General features: G+C 41.3%; 1 protein-coding gene and 1 long non-coding RNA gene across 5 annotated transcripts in view; one reads left to right on the top strand and one right to left on the bottom strand.

Moving 5' to 3' along the window:
* Positions 1 to 13,544, bottom strand: part of arhgap17b (Rho GTPase activating protein 17b) — a 25,219-nt gene extending 11,675 nt beyond the window's left edge. For 3 of the 4 annotated variants that reach the window (XM_061065405.1, XM_061065406.1, XM_061065407.1), the window contains exons 1-3: positions 13,163 to 13,544; positions 7,925 to 7,964; positions 786 to 890 (exon numbers count right to left, since the gene is read on the bottom strand). In XM_061065405.1, the coding sequence (XP_060921388.1) occupies positions 786 to 890; positions 7,925 to 7,964; positions 13,163 to 13,215 (198 nt within the window). In that variant the 5' untranslated portion in view covers positions 13,216 to 13,544. The remainder of the gene's footprint in view (positions 1 to 785; positions 891 to 7,924; positions 7,965 to 13,162) is intronic. The other variant, XM_061065408.1, reaches the window with a different exon arrangement.
* LOC132995473 (uncharacterized) lies at positions 887 to 5,186 on the top strand. The gene is made up of 2 exons (XR_009677021.1): positions 887 to 1,017; positions 4,588 to 5,186. It is a non-coding gene; the product is annotated as an uncharacterized LOC132995473 (long non-coding RNA).
* Positions 13,545 to 14,073: the final 529 nt, after the last annotated feature.

The raw sequence follows: 14,073 nt of genomic DNA, 5'->3' as shown, positions 1-14,073 counted from the left end.
TTTTGTCAGTCTCATTGTGGGTGATTTAAAGGCAGGGGCAGTTCTGTTATTCAGTGAGAGTGAAGCTGGCACGAGGCCAGTGCTGAATATTTTCCTCCTGAGTCTCTGTCATATCAGTGTGTTACATAACTGGAGATGCTACGTGTTCCTAGCACAAGATAGCAGCTCCCTGCTAATACTGACAAGGGTTTCACAGTTACTCAGAGTCACAATAAACTAGCATCTCTCTGAGGGACTCTGAAAGCAAAATAAAAAATCTACAAATGTAGTCTAAATTTGTGTAACCCGAGAAATTAGGGTTTTGACAATACCAGAATTTAAAGCTTTGTTAGATACTGTTAAACATGAAACTATATGGACACCTATTTAGGTCCCAGCACAACAAAAATAAGAGGTTCTAGGCACCCAATGTTGGGTCATTTCTTGATTTCAGTTATCAAAAAATGCAGGCAAACTCCTGCACACTGTCTTTCTTTTGGAACTGAAACATTGCCAATGTTTTTGTGTAATTTAGGAAGTGTGCAGGAATTTGTCTGCAGTATTTGATGGATTCATTTCACTTCTTGGCACATGTCTTATGAAGACAATGTCGTTTTTTTTAAGTTTCACAACTTCTTGATCCTAGCACTCACAAAAATCTCAGAGACTGTATCGTTTTAAAACACGTGGTATCAACAAAGTATCATAGTGTTGAAAATCGTGAAAAGCAACCCCACTAGGAAGTCAAAAGAAAATGTTATGCCAACTCGGCTGCAGATAAATCACAGTAATGGAGTGCTTCTTACATGTCTCTTATCTGTGTCTGTGCCCAGCTGACCCTGCAGACACGACACCAGCCTCTTGTGCGTGTTGTGCGACACCAAGCGCACCAGCTCCATCCGCCTCTCGATCTGTGTGAGCAGAAAAGACAGAAGATGTCATGAAAACACAAACGCACAAAAGAAGGCCAGGGTGACGGAAACATGTCGCCCTGTGAAATAACAGATAACTCGTTCCTGTTAGACAAAAACAACCCAGGTGGGAGTAACTAATCAAACACAGAAGCTGCTCTTTAACACATCCATCTGTGAACTCCCCATCCTGCTCCTGTTATTGGAAGATGATGGAGGATGACATCATGTTTGTGGAGCTCTGCTCTGCAGCCTGCAGCGTTACGACAAACACCGGCTGATTGATGATCGGGGTCTTTACTGAGAGCAAGGGAGGCATCTTCTTTTCTCACATGTAAAAAACTCTGTGCAGAGAGTTATTATCAATGAGAACAGAATAATCATTGTGACAGAAGGTGGTCTGATCGAACAGCTGTACATCATGTGAAGCTCTTCTACTGGTTTTTCATGTTTGAACACTTGAACAGAAAGTCTTTCACAGCCTGTTTTCTAAAGCATGCTGTGCCTTTCATAATGACTCTCTTCCTTTGGACTTGAATCAGAGAAGCGTCAGTCAAACCTTCTCTCTCCTAACTATCTATTAAACCTGTGCTCAGTGTTTCTGCGAACATTGAATACATTAAATGCTAAACGCCATTGGGCCCCCCTTTGCGGGGAATATAGAAAATAAATATGAAGTGGTGTCATTGCTGAGAAACCCCCTGTGAACATAGCAGCTTAAGAGCATTAAGCGGCCCTTGACTTTTAATTACATGAACCTTTGAGAAAAGTGCAAACAAGCCCCAACCACACAGACCAGAGGGCCTTATTTAAGCTGAGCATAGACTTCTTTGATCTTACACTGACAGGGTGTCCTTGAATGCACCTTCAGTAAGAGTCTTCATGACCATGTGGTAATAATGTAACTGTGAAGAGTGTCAAGTTTCAAGTGCCCGCCTCTGGATATCCACATGTAACTGAAAAGAAGTGAAGACAAGAGGCTGAGGAGAAGTTTTCAGAGCTGAACACTCCTGTGAGGACTTTCAGCTGGTAATGAAACAGACTGATATTAAAGAGCCCATATTATGCCCTTTTTGGGGTTCGTATATTTAATCTATGTACCTACTTTTGTACGTTCACAATAGATAAAGTCCGAAAAAAGTGTCTGTTTTCATGTACTGCTCCTCCTTGCTCCCTCTACACTCCGAGTCCGTCAGCTACGCTCTGCTGAGCCCACACTGTTAGACCCCACGTGGGCCAAGTCTGCTCTGATTGGTCTGCCTATCCGCTCTGTCGTTATTGGTCAGTTGCTCAGCACGCTTCTTGGAAATTTCAACATGAGCTGCAGGGCTTGCCACAACGAGCCAATGGGCTTAGATCAGTGATCTCACACTGACAATGACGCCGCACTGACAAATTTTTATCGAGGGGGGCTAGAACCGAGCGTTACATGCAGCTAATACTACAGCTAACAGGAGGACGTAGGAGAAGCCGCGTTTCCGCAGACTTTGAATTTTTGCACATAGATGTTCCTAAACATGCACAGGACACTTGGAAAACACACTAAAGGGCATATAAAACCAGAAAAAGCAGAATATGGGACCTTTAATACTGAGGCCTTTATGTGAGCTACAAAAGCAAACCAGGCAGGAAGGAAAGATCATTATTTAGTTATTGGTATTTTATATGTCAGTCTCACCCCTCCTGTAGGCTGGATGTCAAGATGAGGGGATAACAGAAGTCTGCATGAACAGCCTTTGTAGAGTTTTAAAGCCAAAACTTATTATGAGTTGAACGTTAGACATTCAAAATAAAGAAGGATGAGATTTTTTGTCAGAAACATGACTTACACATGTACAGGACAAAATCAGCAAAGTGGTTTATTGTCCACAATGGACACATACTGAGAGTTCCTCAAAGCAACTTTAATCCAAACAAATCTATGTGGTCTGCTAAACCAAACTGTGGCAAAAGAAATGTATTCATCATTATCATATTCTTTACTGGGAACATTCTCTGCAGTATTCCCATAAATAAGAGGTCCTCTACAAGGTGAAGCGTTTATAATTATCCATGCAAACTTTAAATAAGTTCATAAATGTGATTGAAAGCTGCTGATTCTGCACCCAACCGTCCGTCTGTCATTTATTCACTTCCTCTTCCTGTGTCAGTGTAAACATCCAGCCGTGTCACGACATCATTTGCTGTCTGATCCTCATCTTGCTCTCTCGCCCCTTCCTTTACTTTTAACCTCGCTAATTTGCTGTTCTCGCTATGCCATGCTTGCGATCTCTACCTCACCCACACACAGACACATACTTTTTGCCTCTTCCCTCTTCCTGCAGCTGTTTGCTCCATGCCAAACCACAGCTGGAACCGGCTTCCTCGCATGGATCCAATTGATTTGCTCACCATTCAGCTGATCCCCAGATCGGATTAATGCATGACAGTCTAGCTCTATTTGGTGGATCCAGACGTCAAAATGATCATTGCCAAGAAGGCAAGAAAGAAGTCTGAGTGAGTGCAGCATGGGCGGTATGACGGGCCTGGATTCCACAGTTAAAAATACTCCTACAACCTATCGGTGACCTTGAGTGTTGACATTGAAGCCAATGCAGAGTGCAATGAAATATCAGTTCCTCTAGAGTCCACTTGAGTCCACTTAAGGCCCGCCTCAGCTCCACCTCTTTGCCTCTTTCTAGATTCTCTGAATGGTAGTTTCAAAAAGCATTTCCAATATGATAACTGCCATTGTTGGGCTTCAAAACTCTGCTTCAAAAACCAATGGCTGATGTCACAGAGACCATGTCCATGTTTTATACTCCCTATGTGCCAACCTTCTTTAATACTCCCTTTGGGTTGGTTTTTCTTAAGTTCTGTGTTGACATAGATGGGGCGGGGCTTCATTTAAGATATTTGAGTTTACTCAGAGCATCAAATGTGTCTCATTGGTGTTTTTTCCCTCACATGAACCCCTTCATCTGGTTAGCCCTGCCACCAGGCTGTTTGAAGAGGCACACAGGCAGAGTTTCTTCTCAAGGGTGCAATTCAGGGAGAACCAACTAAATTTTCAAACCAAAGGAAATACTTTGTTTGGTGTAAAATAGTTCAAAGAAATAAGAACCGCCCCATGGATAGCCTAGTGGTTATGCCAAGCCCCCTGCGTAAAGATTCTATAGTTAGTGTTGCAGCAGCCATGCGTTTGCATATCATCCCCCACTATCTGCTCCCAACATTTCCTGAAGAAAAAAAAAAACAGTTCAACTTTGGGCCGCATATCAGAATAGAGATCAGTCCAAAAATGGCTTCCCTTGGTCGTAACACTGAGGGAGGGGTTTGGGAAGAGGGGGAAGAGGTGCAGTTTGTTTTGGTCTGAGAGACTGGTGCTTAAGTGTGACATCTACTCTGAAAGTAGCATATTATACTTTTAATTATAAAGTTGTATATCTCATTCAGTAACTTTGCTGTGCTCACAAGAAGAGATCTGACCTTGTGGAGAGAAACTAAATTAAGGAAACAGACTTATACACACAGAAACACCCTGACAAACTCAAGTCATAGAGCTGAAAAAAGAAAACTAGAAAACCTCCCAGATCCCACACACAGACAAGCACATTCACACTTCAACAATTAACAGATCAGATACTATCCCCTCCCTGCCTCTCCAGTTATGAAGCTGTCCAAAGGTTTACAAGTAACTGGCTTTTTTTTTCTCCAGGCGGCAATGAAAACAGTGAGCAGAGCGAGCTCGACCTCTGACCTGCCACAGCAGAAAATGTGGAATGCTTAGTGAGTCATAGAGGAACCCGGTGGGTGGATTCAGTTTTGTTTTCTGGCTCTTAGCTGCTGCTTTGGCTGACTGTAGAGCTGGTTCACTGACAGACTGACTGGCTGACCTTGTTGGCAGGATGGCTAACTGTCTGGATAGCCGATGACGCCACAGAAACGGGATTCAAGTGCAACAATTGTCCTCACAGTCCTGTTTGTTTGTTTGAAGGGAAAGTATGCGTATGAGCGTATTACGGATGGAAAATATGTGTATGTTTGTTCCAGACTTTGTTGAGAAGTTGAGTAACATTGTCATGACTCTGTTAAATGTGGAGTAGCCTGTAGTGTTACCTTTGGTTAGCTTAGCTTAGCTTAGCATAAAGACTGAAAACCCTGTCTGAAGGAGAAAACCTGTGTACTATAGTGACTTATTAATCAGTACATTATCCCACAGACTGTATAATTGTTTTTCCAGCAAAAGTACCCAAGATTTTTAGTCCTTGGAGTTTATATATGAGAGATTAAAAATGATCCCTCCAGCGCAGTCTGTTCTGCGTTTCCACCGAGGTCTTCATTAAAGTCTGTTTACTTTCAAGAGTACCAGTACCCTATCAGGGACCTTTAGGCACTAAAATAAAGAGTAACAAGGCACTTGTGCACTAATGAAAGGATGAGCATTAAGTGAAGAGACCCCTTATCTCTTATCCCAATTATGCCTTTATGCTCTACTGATAAGTTATATAACCTACCTCATGGCCCTTAGTTCCCACCTTCAAAAAGACCTAGGTTTCATTTACGCAACTCTGGGTAGTGACAACGGTTCACTTTCCTTGTTTTGTTCTGATCACCTTCTCACCTACAGCGGACCAAACTCTGGTGCTCCTGGAAGCGAACAGAGAGCCCCGTTTTCAAGCGGACCAGAGTTCAGTTCTTTGGTCTGCACCAGAGTTCATTTGAGCGCTCACACCCCAACACCCCAAACTTAACAAACAATCCAACAAAGTTCAGCAGTGTTAGTCTCAAACGGACCAAACATTTCAGGTGTGAATGCACCAATTAGTGACCTTGCAAAACTGCTTGAAGAGAAAGCAACCAGCAGGGAAATTGATAATGTTGTTGTTTTGTATGAAATATTTAGAGATGTAGCCCTTTAATTAGCAGACTTTAGACTTTGGGAATGCAAGCTCTTTCTGCTTAGCTTGCTATGCTACGCTAAGGAAAGCAGGTGCTGGCTCTTGCAATTATCTTATATTAATCGCAACATAACCAAGCTATTGTTCTCAACAACAACAAAAACTGACCGTGCTGTTCTTTATTTATCTCACCAGTTGGCTAGCTGTCAGATACCTGCTTAGCATACAGTTTAAGATATGATTACACTTCAGGCTCCACAACAATAGAGCTCTTCTTTGGTGGCTCTGGTTCTTCATTGACGTTGTAGAAAATCTTCATATCAGTATTTTTAATCCTTGAACCAAGTCAACATAATAATCAAATCTCCTATGGAGAAAATAGAAGGGATTTTTACTTCTGGAACCACACTGTTAAGTTCTATAACAGTCCATTATGTATCCTAAGTTGTACTCAAATACTGAGACACTGTATGGGACCAGGTCCAGCCTGACTCCCTCCCCTGTGCAGTGTAATCCAGCCTGTGAGCCTCCTCAACTCTCCCGCTGAGGCAGGACGTGTCAGAACAAGAAACATGCCTCAACCAAAGCAAAGCACTGTGGAAAAACAGAGGAAAAAAATACTACCACACCATGGAAATCATAGTGTCAAATTTCGGGTTCAGAAAGGGGGATGTGGGGAGGGGGGAAGGAAAAACTATTCTTTCTCTCCTTATGTTGGAAAAAGGGGAAAACTTTCCCAGCGAAAAGGGTCATTACATTAAAAAAAACAGACTCTCTGCTCCATGGTCAGCTGCACATTTTATAGAGATGACTCTAATCAGGTTGAATATCTGAAAAGTGACAAAGGCTACACCACGGATTCTGACAGACAACATCGAGCTCAAGTTGTTGTTAACACGCCAAAAAGCCACTTCCACCATGAACGCCTGACAATCACATTCCTCATTGAGAGCTGGAGCTAAAGGAATGTCAAACGCTGCACAAAGCTCCTGTCGTTCAGGACCAAAGAGCAGAGAAAGTGTTTGCTGGCAGGGCTGGGTCAGGTTGTATGCTGGGGTTTTGCCAGCATTTATTATATATACAACTAAATATAACTATGAGCGTCGTATAATGATAAACAGAAACGTTTTTGATCTCAAGATTTCCTCTCTTTCAATCAGAAATGATCATCTTGCTTAACACAAACTGTTGTGTTATTGTGTGTTTCTGCGTGTGTGCAAACCACACTGGGATCATAGTTCACCCCTGCATGTCATAAAACTATGAGTGTGATTGAGTGAGCGCTTTAAACTTCACCCTCATGTTTCCTTCCACAAAAGCTTCTTCTGTTAACACGCTCGGGCTTTTTTAGTCTCTCTTGTATTTCTCCTTTTTTCTCGCAGTGATCTCATAGCTTCACTTGCAGAGTACCCCCATCCCCCATCACACACACACACACGAACACACACAAACACACTGTAAGAGTGTACACCCAGTATGATTTGAAGATAGCAGAACATTGCCAGGATTCGCCCTAAATGGAAAACCATGAGGTTGGCGAGTCATTACTGAATGAAAGAGTCTCTGGTTGTGTTTTAATGCAGGCAGCAGTTGTAGTTAAAAAAAACTGCATTGAGACTTGGCATCGAACATCTGCAAAGGTCTGATAGCTTTAACAGAGTCTATGAGGTAAACTCATTCGAGTCAGTATTTACTCCAGAAATGGCTTCTCAAAGAGCATCTTCTAAAACCAGAGTATTGGAGTTTCAAATTGTGAGAATAAAGTGGTGAACAGGAACTACAGTAACACCCATTGTTAGTAGAAAAATAACTGAAACTGTTCATGACATAGTGCTGCAAATACCGTCTTTCATTTGAGGAAATTTTGTTTTTTCTTCCAAATAAAAATTAACAATTTCGTAGTTCCTTAACGCTCCTTTAATTCTAACGTAAATGTTGTGAAATGAAAATGTGGTGGAAGTTACTGTTCAGTTGCATTGTATAGTTTGAAGCAAAGTGCACAGAGTCATGTATGCAAAGACTGTCCAGACATCTCCACATCACTCAGACCTGTTTGTATGCCAGTTAATGAGAGAGAGAGATACAGTGTGTGTATGAAGCCCCCCTGAAAGATGAAGATTGCAAAGAATTTTAGAGAAAAAAAGTCATATTCACCTGTAGGAGGTCATCACTCAGCACTTCAGTTTTCTCTGCCCTGAAACAAACGTAAAGTCAAAAGGTCAATACTGACAACATGTGGAGAAATCAAATACACAGTCATAGAGAAACCCACTTTCAACATACAGAGATACGACACAAAACCATAAACATTAGTGCAATAGTGTGTATTCTGAGGATGTGAGCTAAGAGACACACCTTTAGTGTTACAATGCTGGATGTGCAAACTGAACATGGGTAAAGTTTCAGCCCGTGAGGTAAACGTATGTTGGAGTAATCCCTGGATGAATCTGATGCAAGGGAGCTAAACATCTTGTTCTGCAAATCACACGATAGTTTCCCGATATGAAACTAAGAATTTCACGAGACGGCTTCAAGACTCTATAAGCCATTAAAACCTCTTACATAGGCTCTCTTCTCCCGGCACTGGAGAGCAGCTCTCCCCTGGCAGCCCTGCAGTGTTCAGGGTGCGATATTTACATCCTTGTGACGATTTGCCTTCAATATGAATGTTGCGGAGGTGTAATGGGGGGACGAGGTGATCCCCCCTCTGTTCTGTCTTCAGAGGTATTAACAGTGGCCTTAACCAAGTGGAATATTTTGACATGTCACACTCTTCTGTATAAATAATAAAATACTGTACACATATTGTCGTATTTCAACCATCCAAAAAAAAAAGCAAAACAGTTGATCCAGCCCAACCTGTCTGCAGTCTGCGTCTGTAGCAAAGTCACAAAGTGTACAGAATAAGAATCCAAAATTTTTTTCTTGTGATACACCAGCTCATAATGTGAAAATGTATCAGGGTGCATCAATCCCTGGTCACCGTGAGTGCACAAGTTCTTAACATGTGTGTGCAAACAGACAAGCCCTGAGGCTGTTTTCCACGATAGAACCTGCCGGATTCCTGCACTCTGCTGGAACACACACTTCCTGTTGTGTCATCTCCGCCTTGTTTGTTATGGCAACAGGGCGAAGGTGTGTGCATTTGAGGGGAGGAGGGAGTCGCAAAGAGGCAAGTTGAAGAATTGCCAAAAAAAACTCCAAGAAAACAAGATACAGTAAGCGTTTGTGAGGCCTCATTTACCTCAACCTCTCATATCACATGTTTTAGGTCATTTGTGCTTTAATTCTCGGTTTGGATCTGCAGGCGAGCTCATCAGTCAGCCTGTCGATATCTCACAAGTACACCAACGCACACACGGATTACATCTACACACTTCCCAGGAGACCTCTTCCAGAGCAGGCCCACACTATAGATCCTCACAGGGATCAATTAACCCTCACCCACACTCCGCTATTACCTAATAGTAGTGTAAGTAACACCCTACAGAGACAGGCTTACCTCACTATGCCAGAAATATCCTCAACGTTAAAGTGAAACATCCCCAGCAGAAAGCCACATTTTTTGTTTTTTAGTTAAGCATTATCAGTGCTGTTCAGTTGGCAACTAGAATAAGTAAAGGCGAAACATGATGAAATGAAATCCTCAATGACAGGGTACAGAGTGTGTAGAGGGGTCATCTGCAATAATTTAGATCCTAGAATAACCTTTCAAAGTACATTTTAAAGCCAAACAAGGCAAAAGCGAACTGGTTTAAGTCTCTCAATTGTGAAGAAAATAATCGGAATATAATTTAATTCTGAACTGTTGGTTTGGAAAAAAAAGACACCGCCTTGATTCATACTCAGATTCAGGAAGGAATGAAGCGCTCCTCTTGTGGCGACCAGCAGCTGGTGTGTTGTGTTATTTGTCTGTTTTAAGAATGTTTCAGGGCTTGATGTGTTTCTGATTCAATCCCTTCATAATCGTATTTTTTTTTTCTTTTTTTGCGGTGATGTTGTCCTTGTGTTTCTTGTCTTCTGTGTGCTCCTGCAGAAAAATACATTTCTCCTTGTGGGACAAAAAAAATATCTGAATCTGAATCTGAAGAAACTGCAGACAAACTCCGGCACACGTTCTAAAATACACAGAAACATTGGTAACATTTCTGTAGGGAAACGTTGCATGAAATACGATCTGCAGCCTGAATGCCTTCACACTGATCCATATGATCCCATTACACATTAGGCTTCACTCTGAGGGAGAATGTTTAGATTCCTATCAATATTGAATTAGCATTGATTTGACTGGAGCACAGCTCGGCTCAGCTATTGTCCTCAAAATAAACTCCCACAATGCTGGAACCCAGACCTCGACAGAAGACTTGGAGCAAAGCAACAAAGAGAGACGGGAGAGTGCAGAAACTGTGTGCTGAACTGTGTAAAAGACATTTTAACTCTAACGCAGACACACACAAAGATCGTTTGTTTCCAATGTTTTTATGTGATTAATGGAAGTTTCATTAAGACTTTTCTGTGTAAGATTATCTCTGCAAAGTGCTCCAGTGGTATGCAATGACTCACAAACACTGCAACCCTGCAAGATTTCACCACACTGCAACTAAATCAAGCTGCTTCCCCCTTATTAATCACATGTAAATCTAAGTGGCTTCCTCTTCTGTAAAAACGCCCCTCAGTGCCATGCATGACGTCCCCAGCCCTCCACTGTGTCCCCATCAACAACTGTGGAAATGCTTACTCCACAAAAAAACAACAACCTCCATGCCGGGCTCTTCCTGTGCCAAAGAGAGAACCAAAACAACTCTCGCTGAGATCAGAGTGAAACAGATTACATGTCAATAAAGTGCTGTAGAGGTCATCCATTTTCAGTCAGTGAGGGTTCTTTTTAATTTGTCCTTTTTTTGTGTGGGAGCATATGACTTCAAAGTTCATGATAACAAATAAACGGAGTCCTAAATGTGAAAGGAGGAGGAGAAAATATTTCTCTTTTTTAAGCTCAAAAACTATTTCATGAGAAATATGTTGTCAAATTTTGGAGACTTCAATACTTTTTGATACCACGTGTTTAAAACCATACAATCTCCAGTCTTTTTTTTTATGCATATTATTTTGTTTGTGCATATTGTGCGTTTATTGGGGAGATGGGACAGTGGATAGCATTGGAAATCGGGGAGAGAGTGAGGAATGTCATTCGGGAGAGTATAGCCACAGGTCGGATTCAAACCCGGGACACTGGCGTCGAGGACTACAGTCTCTGTAAAGAGACAGGTGTATAGAAGAGAAATTAAAGCAAACTCCTGCACACTGTCTAAATCGCACTAAAACATTAAACGCTGATTTTTTGCAATTGATCAAACTTGCAGAGGTCTGTCTGCAATTCAATAATTGGATACAAGAAATGACCCAATATTGAGCGCATTGAGCTTCTTGTTTTCTTGCTGTCCTATCTAAACAGGTATTGAGATTATTTTATTTTTGCTAGTACCATAATGAAGTTTAAAACTCTAGTGCAATGACAACCTTATATGGAAACCTTTGAATTGATCAAAAGAAAAACAATCTGCATTCACGTTTACAATATTGTCAGAACTTTGATCATAAAGTTGTGTTTTAGATTTTGAATGATTCCATTAGTAAATCAAATTAGAGTAAATTAATGTAAATACATCTCAACCTTTGTTTAATTGTGTGCAGTGACCCTTAACTGCACAGTTTCACTTCAGCTCTCCTTATATGAAAAACAATGCTGAACCGTTTATTCATCCAAAGTCACAACTCCCACCTTGTTTTAGTCATACAGTGGGAATAAGGCACCGGAGGGATTTTAAACTCCATCCAGTCTGTATTCAAAAACACTGCTGCCTGTCAGTGAGCAAGCTGTCATTCTGCTCTGTTGGGTTTTACTGCTCTTACACAACATATGGAGGAATGTGTGGAGGAATCCAGCGGCTTCAGGGTTTCACTGGTTGGAAAGTCATTTTGGAGGAACGTTACGAGGGGAGCATCATCTGCGGACAACATTACTGTAAAAAAAAAAAAAACTGAACATGTTGTCTCAACAGTGATGATAGAGAACAGGGCTGGAACCCCCCTGTGGGGACAGAGATGAAGGGAGAGGATGGGAAGGAGATGGGAGATATTGTGTTTGTGTGTGTGTGTGTGTGTGTGTGTGTGTGTGTGCGTAATGGGGGAGAAGTTAACTGCCTTCACCACCACACATCAGGAAGTGTGTGTTTGTGTGCACGTGCAAGGAAACAGCTGCAAAACTAGAAGTAGTCTAAATCTTAAATATGATCTTCAAAGTGGTTCTTCAAGCCCTGAATTCTGTCTTCAGGCACACTGAGAGATATAGGGCTTCATTAAACTAACCTCAGCCCAAACAATAAGTCAGTTGCTTAAAGATGGTGACAAATTCTGTATATTTTATTGTTTTTTTCTGCATTTGAATTTTCAGAATTTGCTGCTCTTTCATGTTATGCCTTTAATAAATGATTATTATTGAACTTAAGAGGGAAGGTCGGAGGAATAAAGACATTGCATGTTGTCAGTTGTGGTTCAAGGAAAATTTGTTGGTCATTTAGCCCAGCGGTTCCCAAACTTTTCAGCCTGCGGCCCCAAAAATAAGGATGCCAGAGACTGGGGACCCCCATACTGTCCCTGGAGGTGGTTAAATATAATGTAAGGCACTGCCACATATACACACTAATGGGCCAATCAAAACAGTAGCAATACAAAATAATTGATGTATTTATTGTAAAAGAGGCTAGCAGCAGAATACAAGAAAACTCCATGAATAGACTTAAACATACACAAAGTGTAAAGAGCAGCAGACACCTACATTGTTACTGTCATGTGCAAAACTTAACTCAAAGTATTTTTACACATTAACTTCATTTGATTTCACTTCATGATATGGTTTTATTTGAAACTGAACAACCTTTTCTATATATATATATATATTTTTTTTTTTTTACAATAATGGGTAAAATATACTAGTTTAAATCCCCTCCCCCCTACACACGCCCCACTTTGGGAACCACTGACATAGCCTATCGACTATTTTCTTACATTTCATTGACGAAACGATGAATCGATAATAAAACAGAAGCTGTATCATGATTAAGTAAGTCACAGACTTGTGCAGACACAGAGGAAGTCTCCAAACAGACAGAAGGCAAATGTTAACGTGACATGCAGGAAAGTTTAGTGCACTTAGAAAACTATAGACTATGTTATTTAAAAGACATAAACGCGACCCAGCCCGTGTTCAGCAGACGGATGACAATGGAAAAGATAAGCACTAGATATTGTCTAATCATTAAAAGCAACCACCGCGCCAGATCATTGTATCTACATGTGTTCCAACAATATGTTGTTCAAATCGACACTCACCTTCCGACCGTCTGGTTGGCCAGTTGCCTCATACGATTAAACTGTTTCTTCATGTTTCTTCCTCCTCTGTGTCCCCTCAAAGTCAGTCAAAGTTTGCTGCGCTCTCGTTCATCCACACTGGATCCAAAAGTTGCGCTACGTCGCAGCCATTGTGGCCGAATAAAGGGGCTGAGCTCAGAGCACTTTAACGCAGTAAAACTGAAGAGTTTGATGGTTTAAAGCCGCTGACATCTGCCTGCAGTGTGAAACAACACAGAGGCGTCAGCTGGAGAAGTCCTCGACGAGGCTCTGGCTCCTCATTGTCACGAAAATCTGACTTCCTACTAAACTGACTGGTCTGTGAGCAACCAGTGAGGTAGGAAGAAGGAAGTGCCTTTACTCCCCTACTGTACGCTGCACGGCTCAGTGCTGACATGTGATACTTCAGTTAGACAAAAAAAAAGAGAAAGAAAGAAAAAGCATTGACTCAGCTATTGTTCTGTCATGGTCATGGCAAAGTCACATTCGTATATGTTTTATTTGGCTATAAAAAGTAGGTTTCTGTTTTAATAGACACGGTAAGGTGTTTAGTACTCGGAGTTAACAGGTTCAAGTAGTTTCTCTTGTCAGGATAAAAAAAAGTCAATAGGCCTACACAGGTGGACTTTAAAGGCAAGTAAGAAAAACATGACAAAGAACTAATAGGCTAATAAAGCGATTACACTTCACCAAAACATAATGAGAAATAAATAATTAAATAACATTAAAGTAGTTTAAATGCTAATAAAGAATGAACAAAATGATCAGCTCGCAGTTGAAACCTTTTATTTCATTTTTAATTTGAGATATTTTTTTGTTGCACTGGTCCTGGTAGTATTGGATAATCAAGCAAATCTGGAGAGTCGCAGGGTTCACATAAACCCTTCAGTGAG

The sequence above is a fragment of the Labrus mixtus genome, chromosome 20 (assembly GCF_963584025.1).
Source record: "Labrus mixtus chromosome 20, fLabMix1.1, whole genome shotgun sequence".
NCBI classification, from domain to species: domain Eukaryota; kingdom Metazoa; phylum Chordata; class Actinopteri; order Labriformes; family Labridae; genus Labrus; species Labrus mixtus.
Note: the sequence above shows the minus strand (reverse complement) of the source record. Positions and strands in the feature narration are given on the sequence as shown.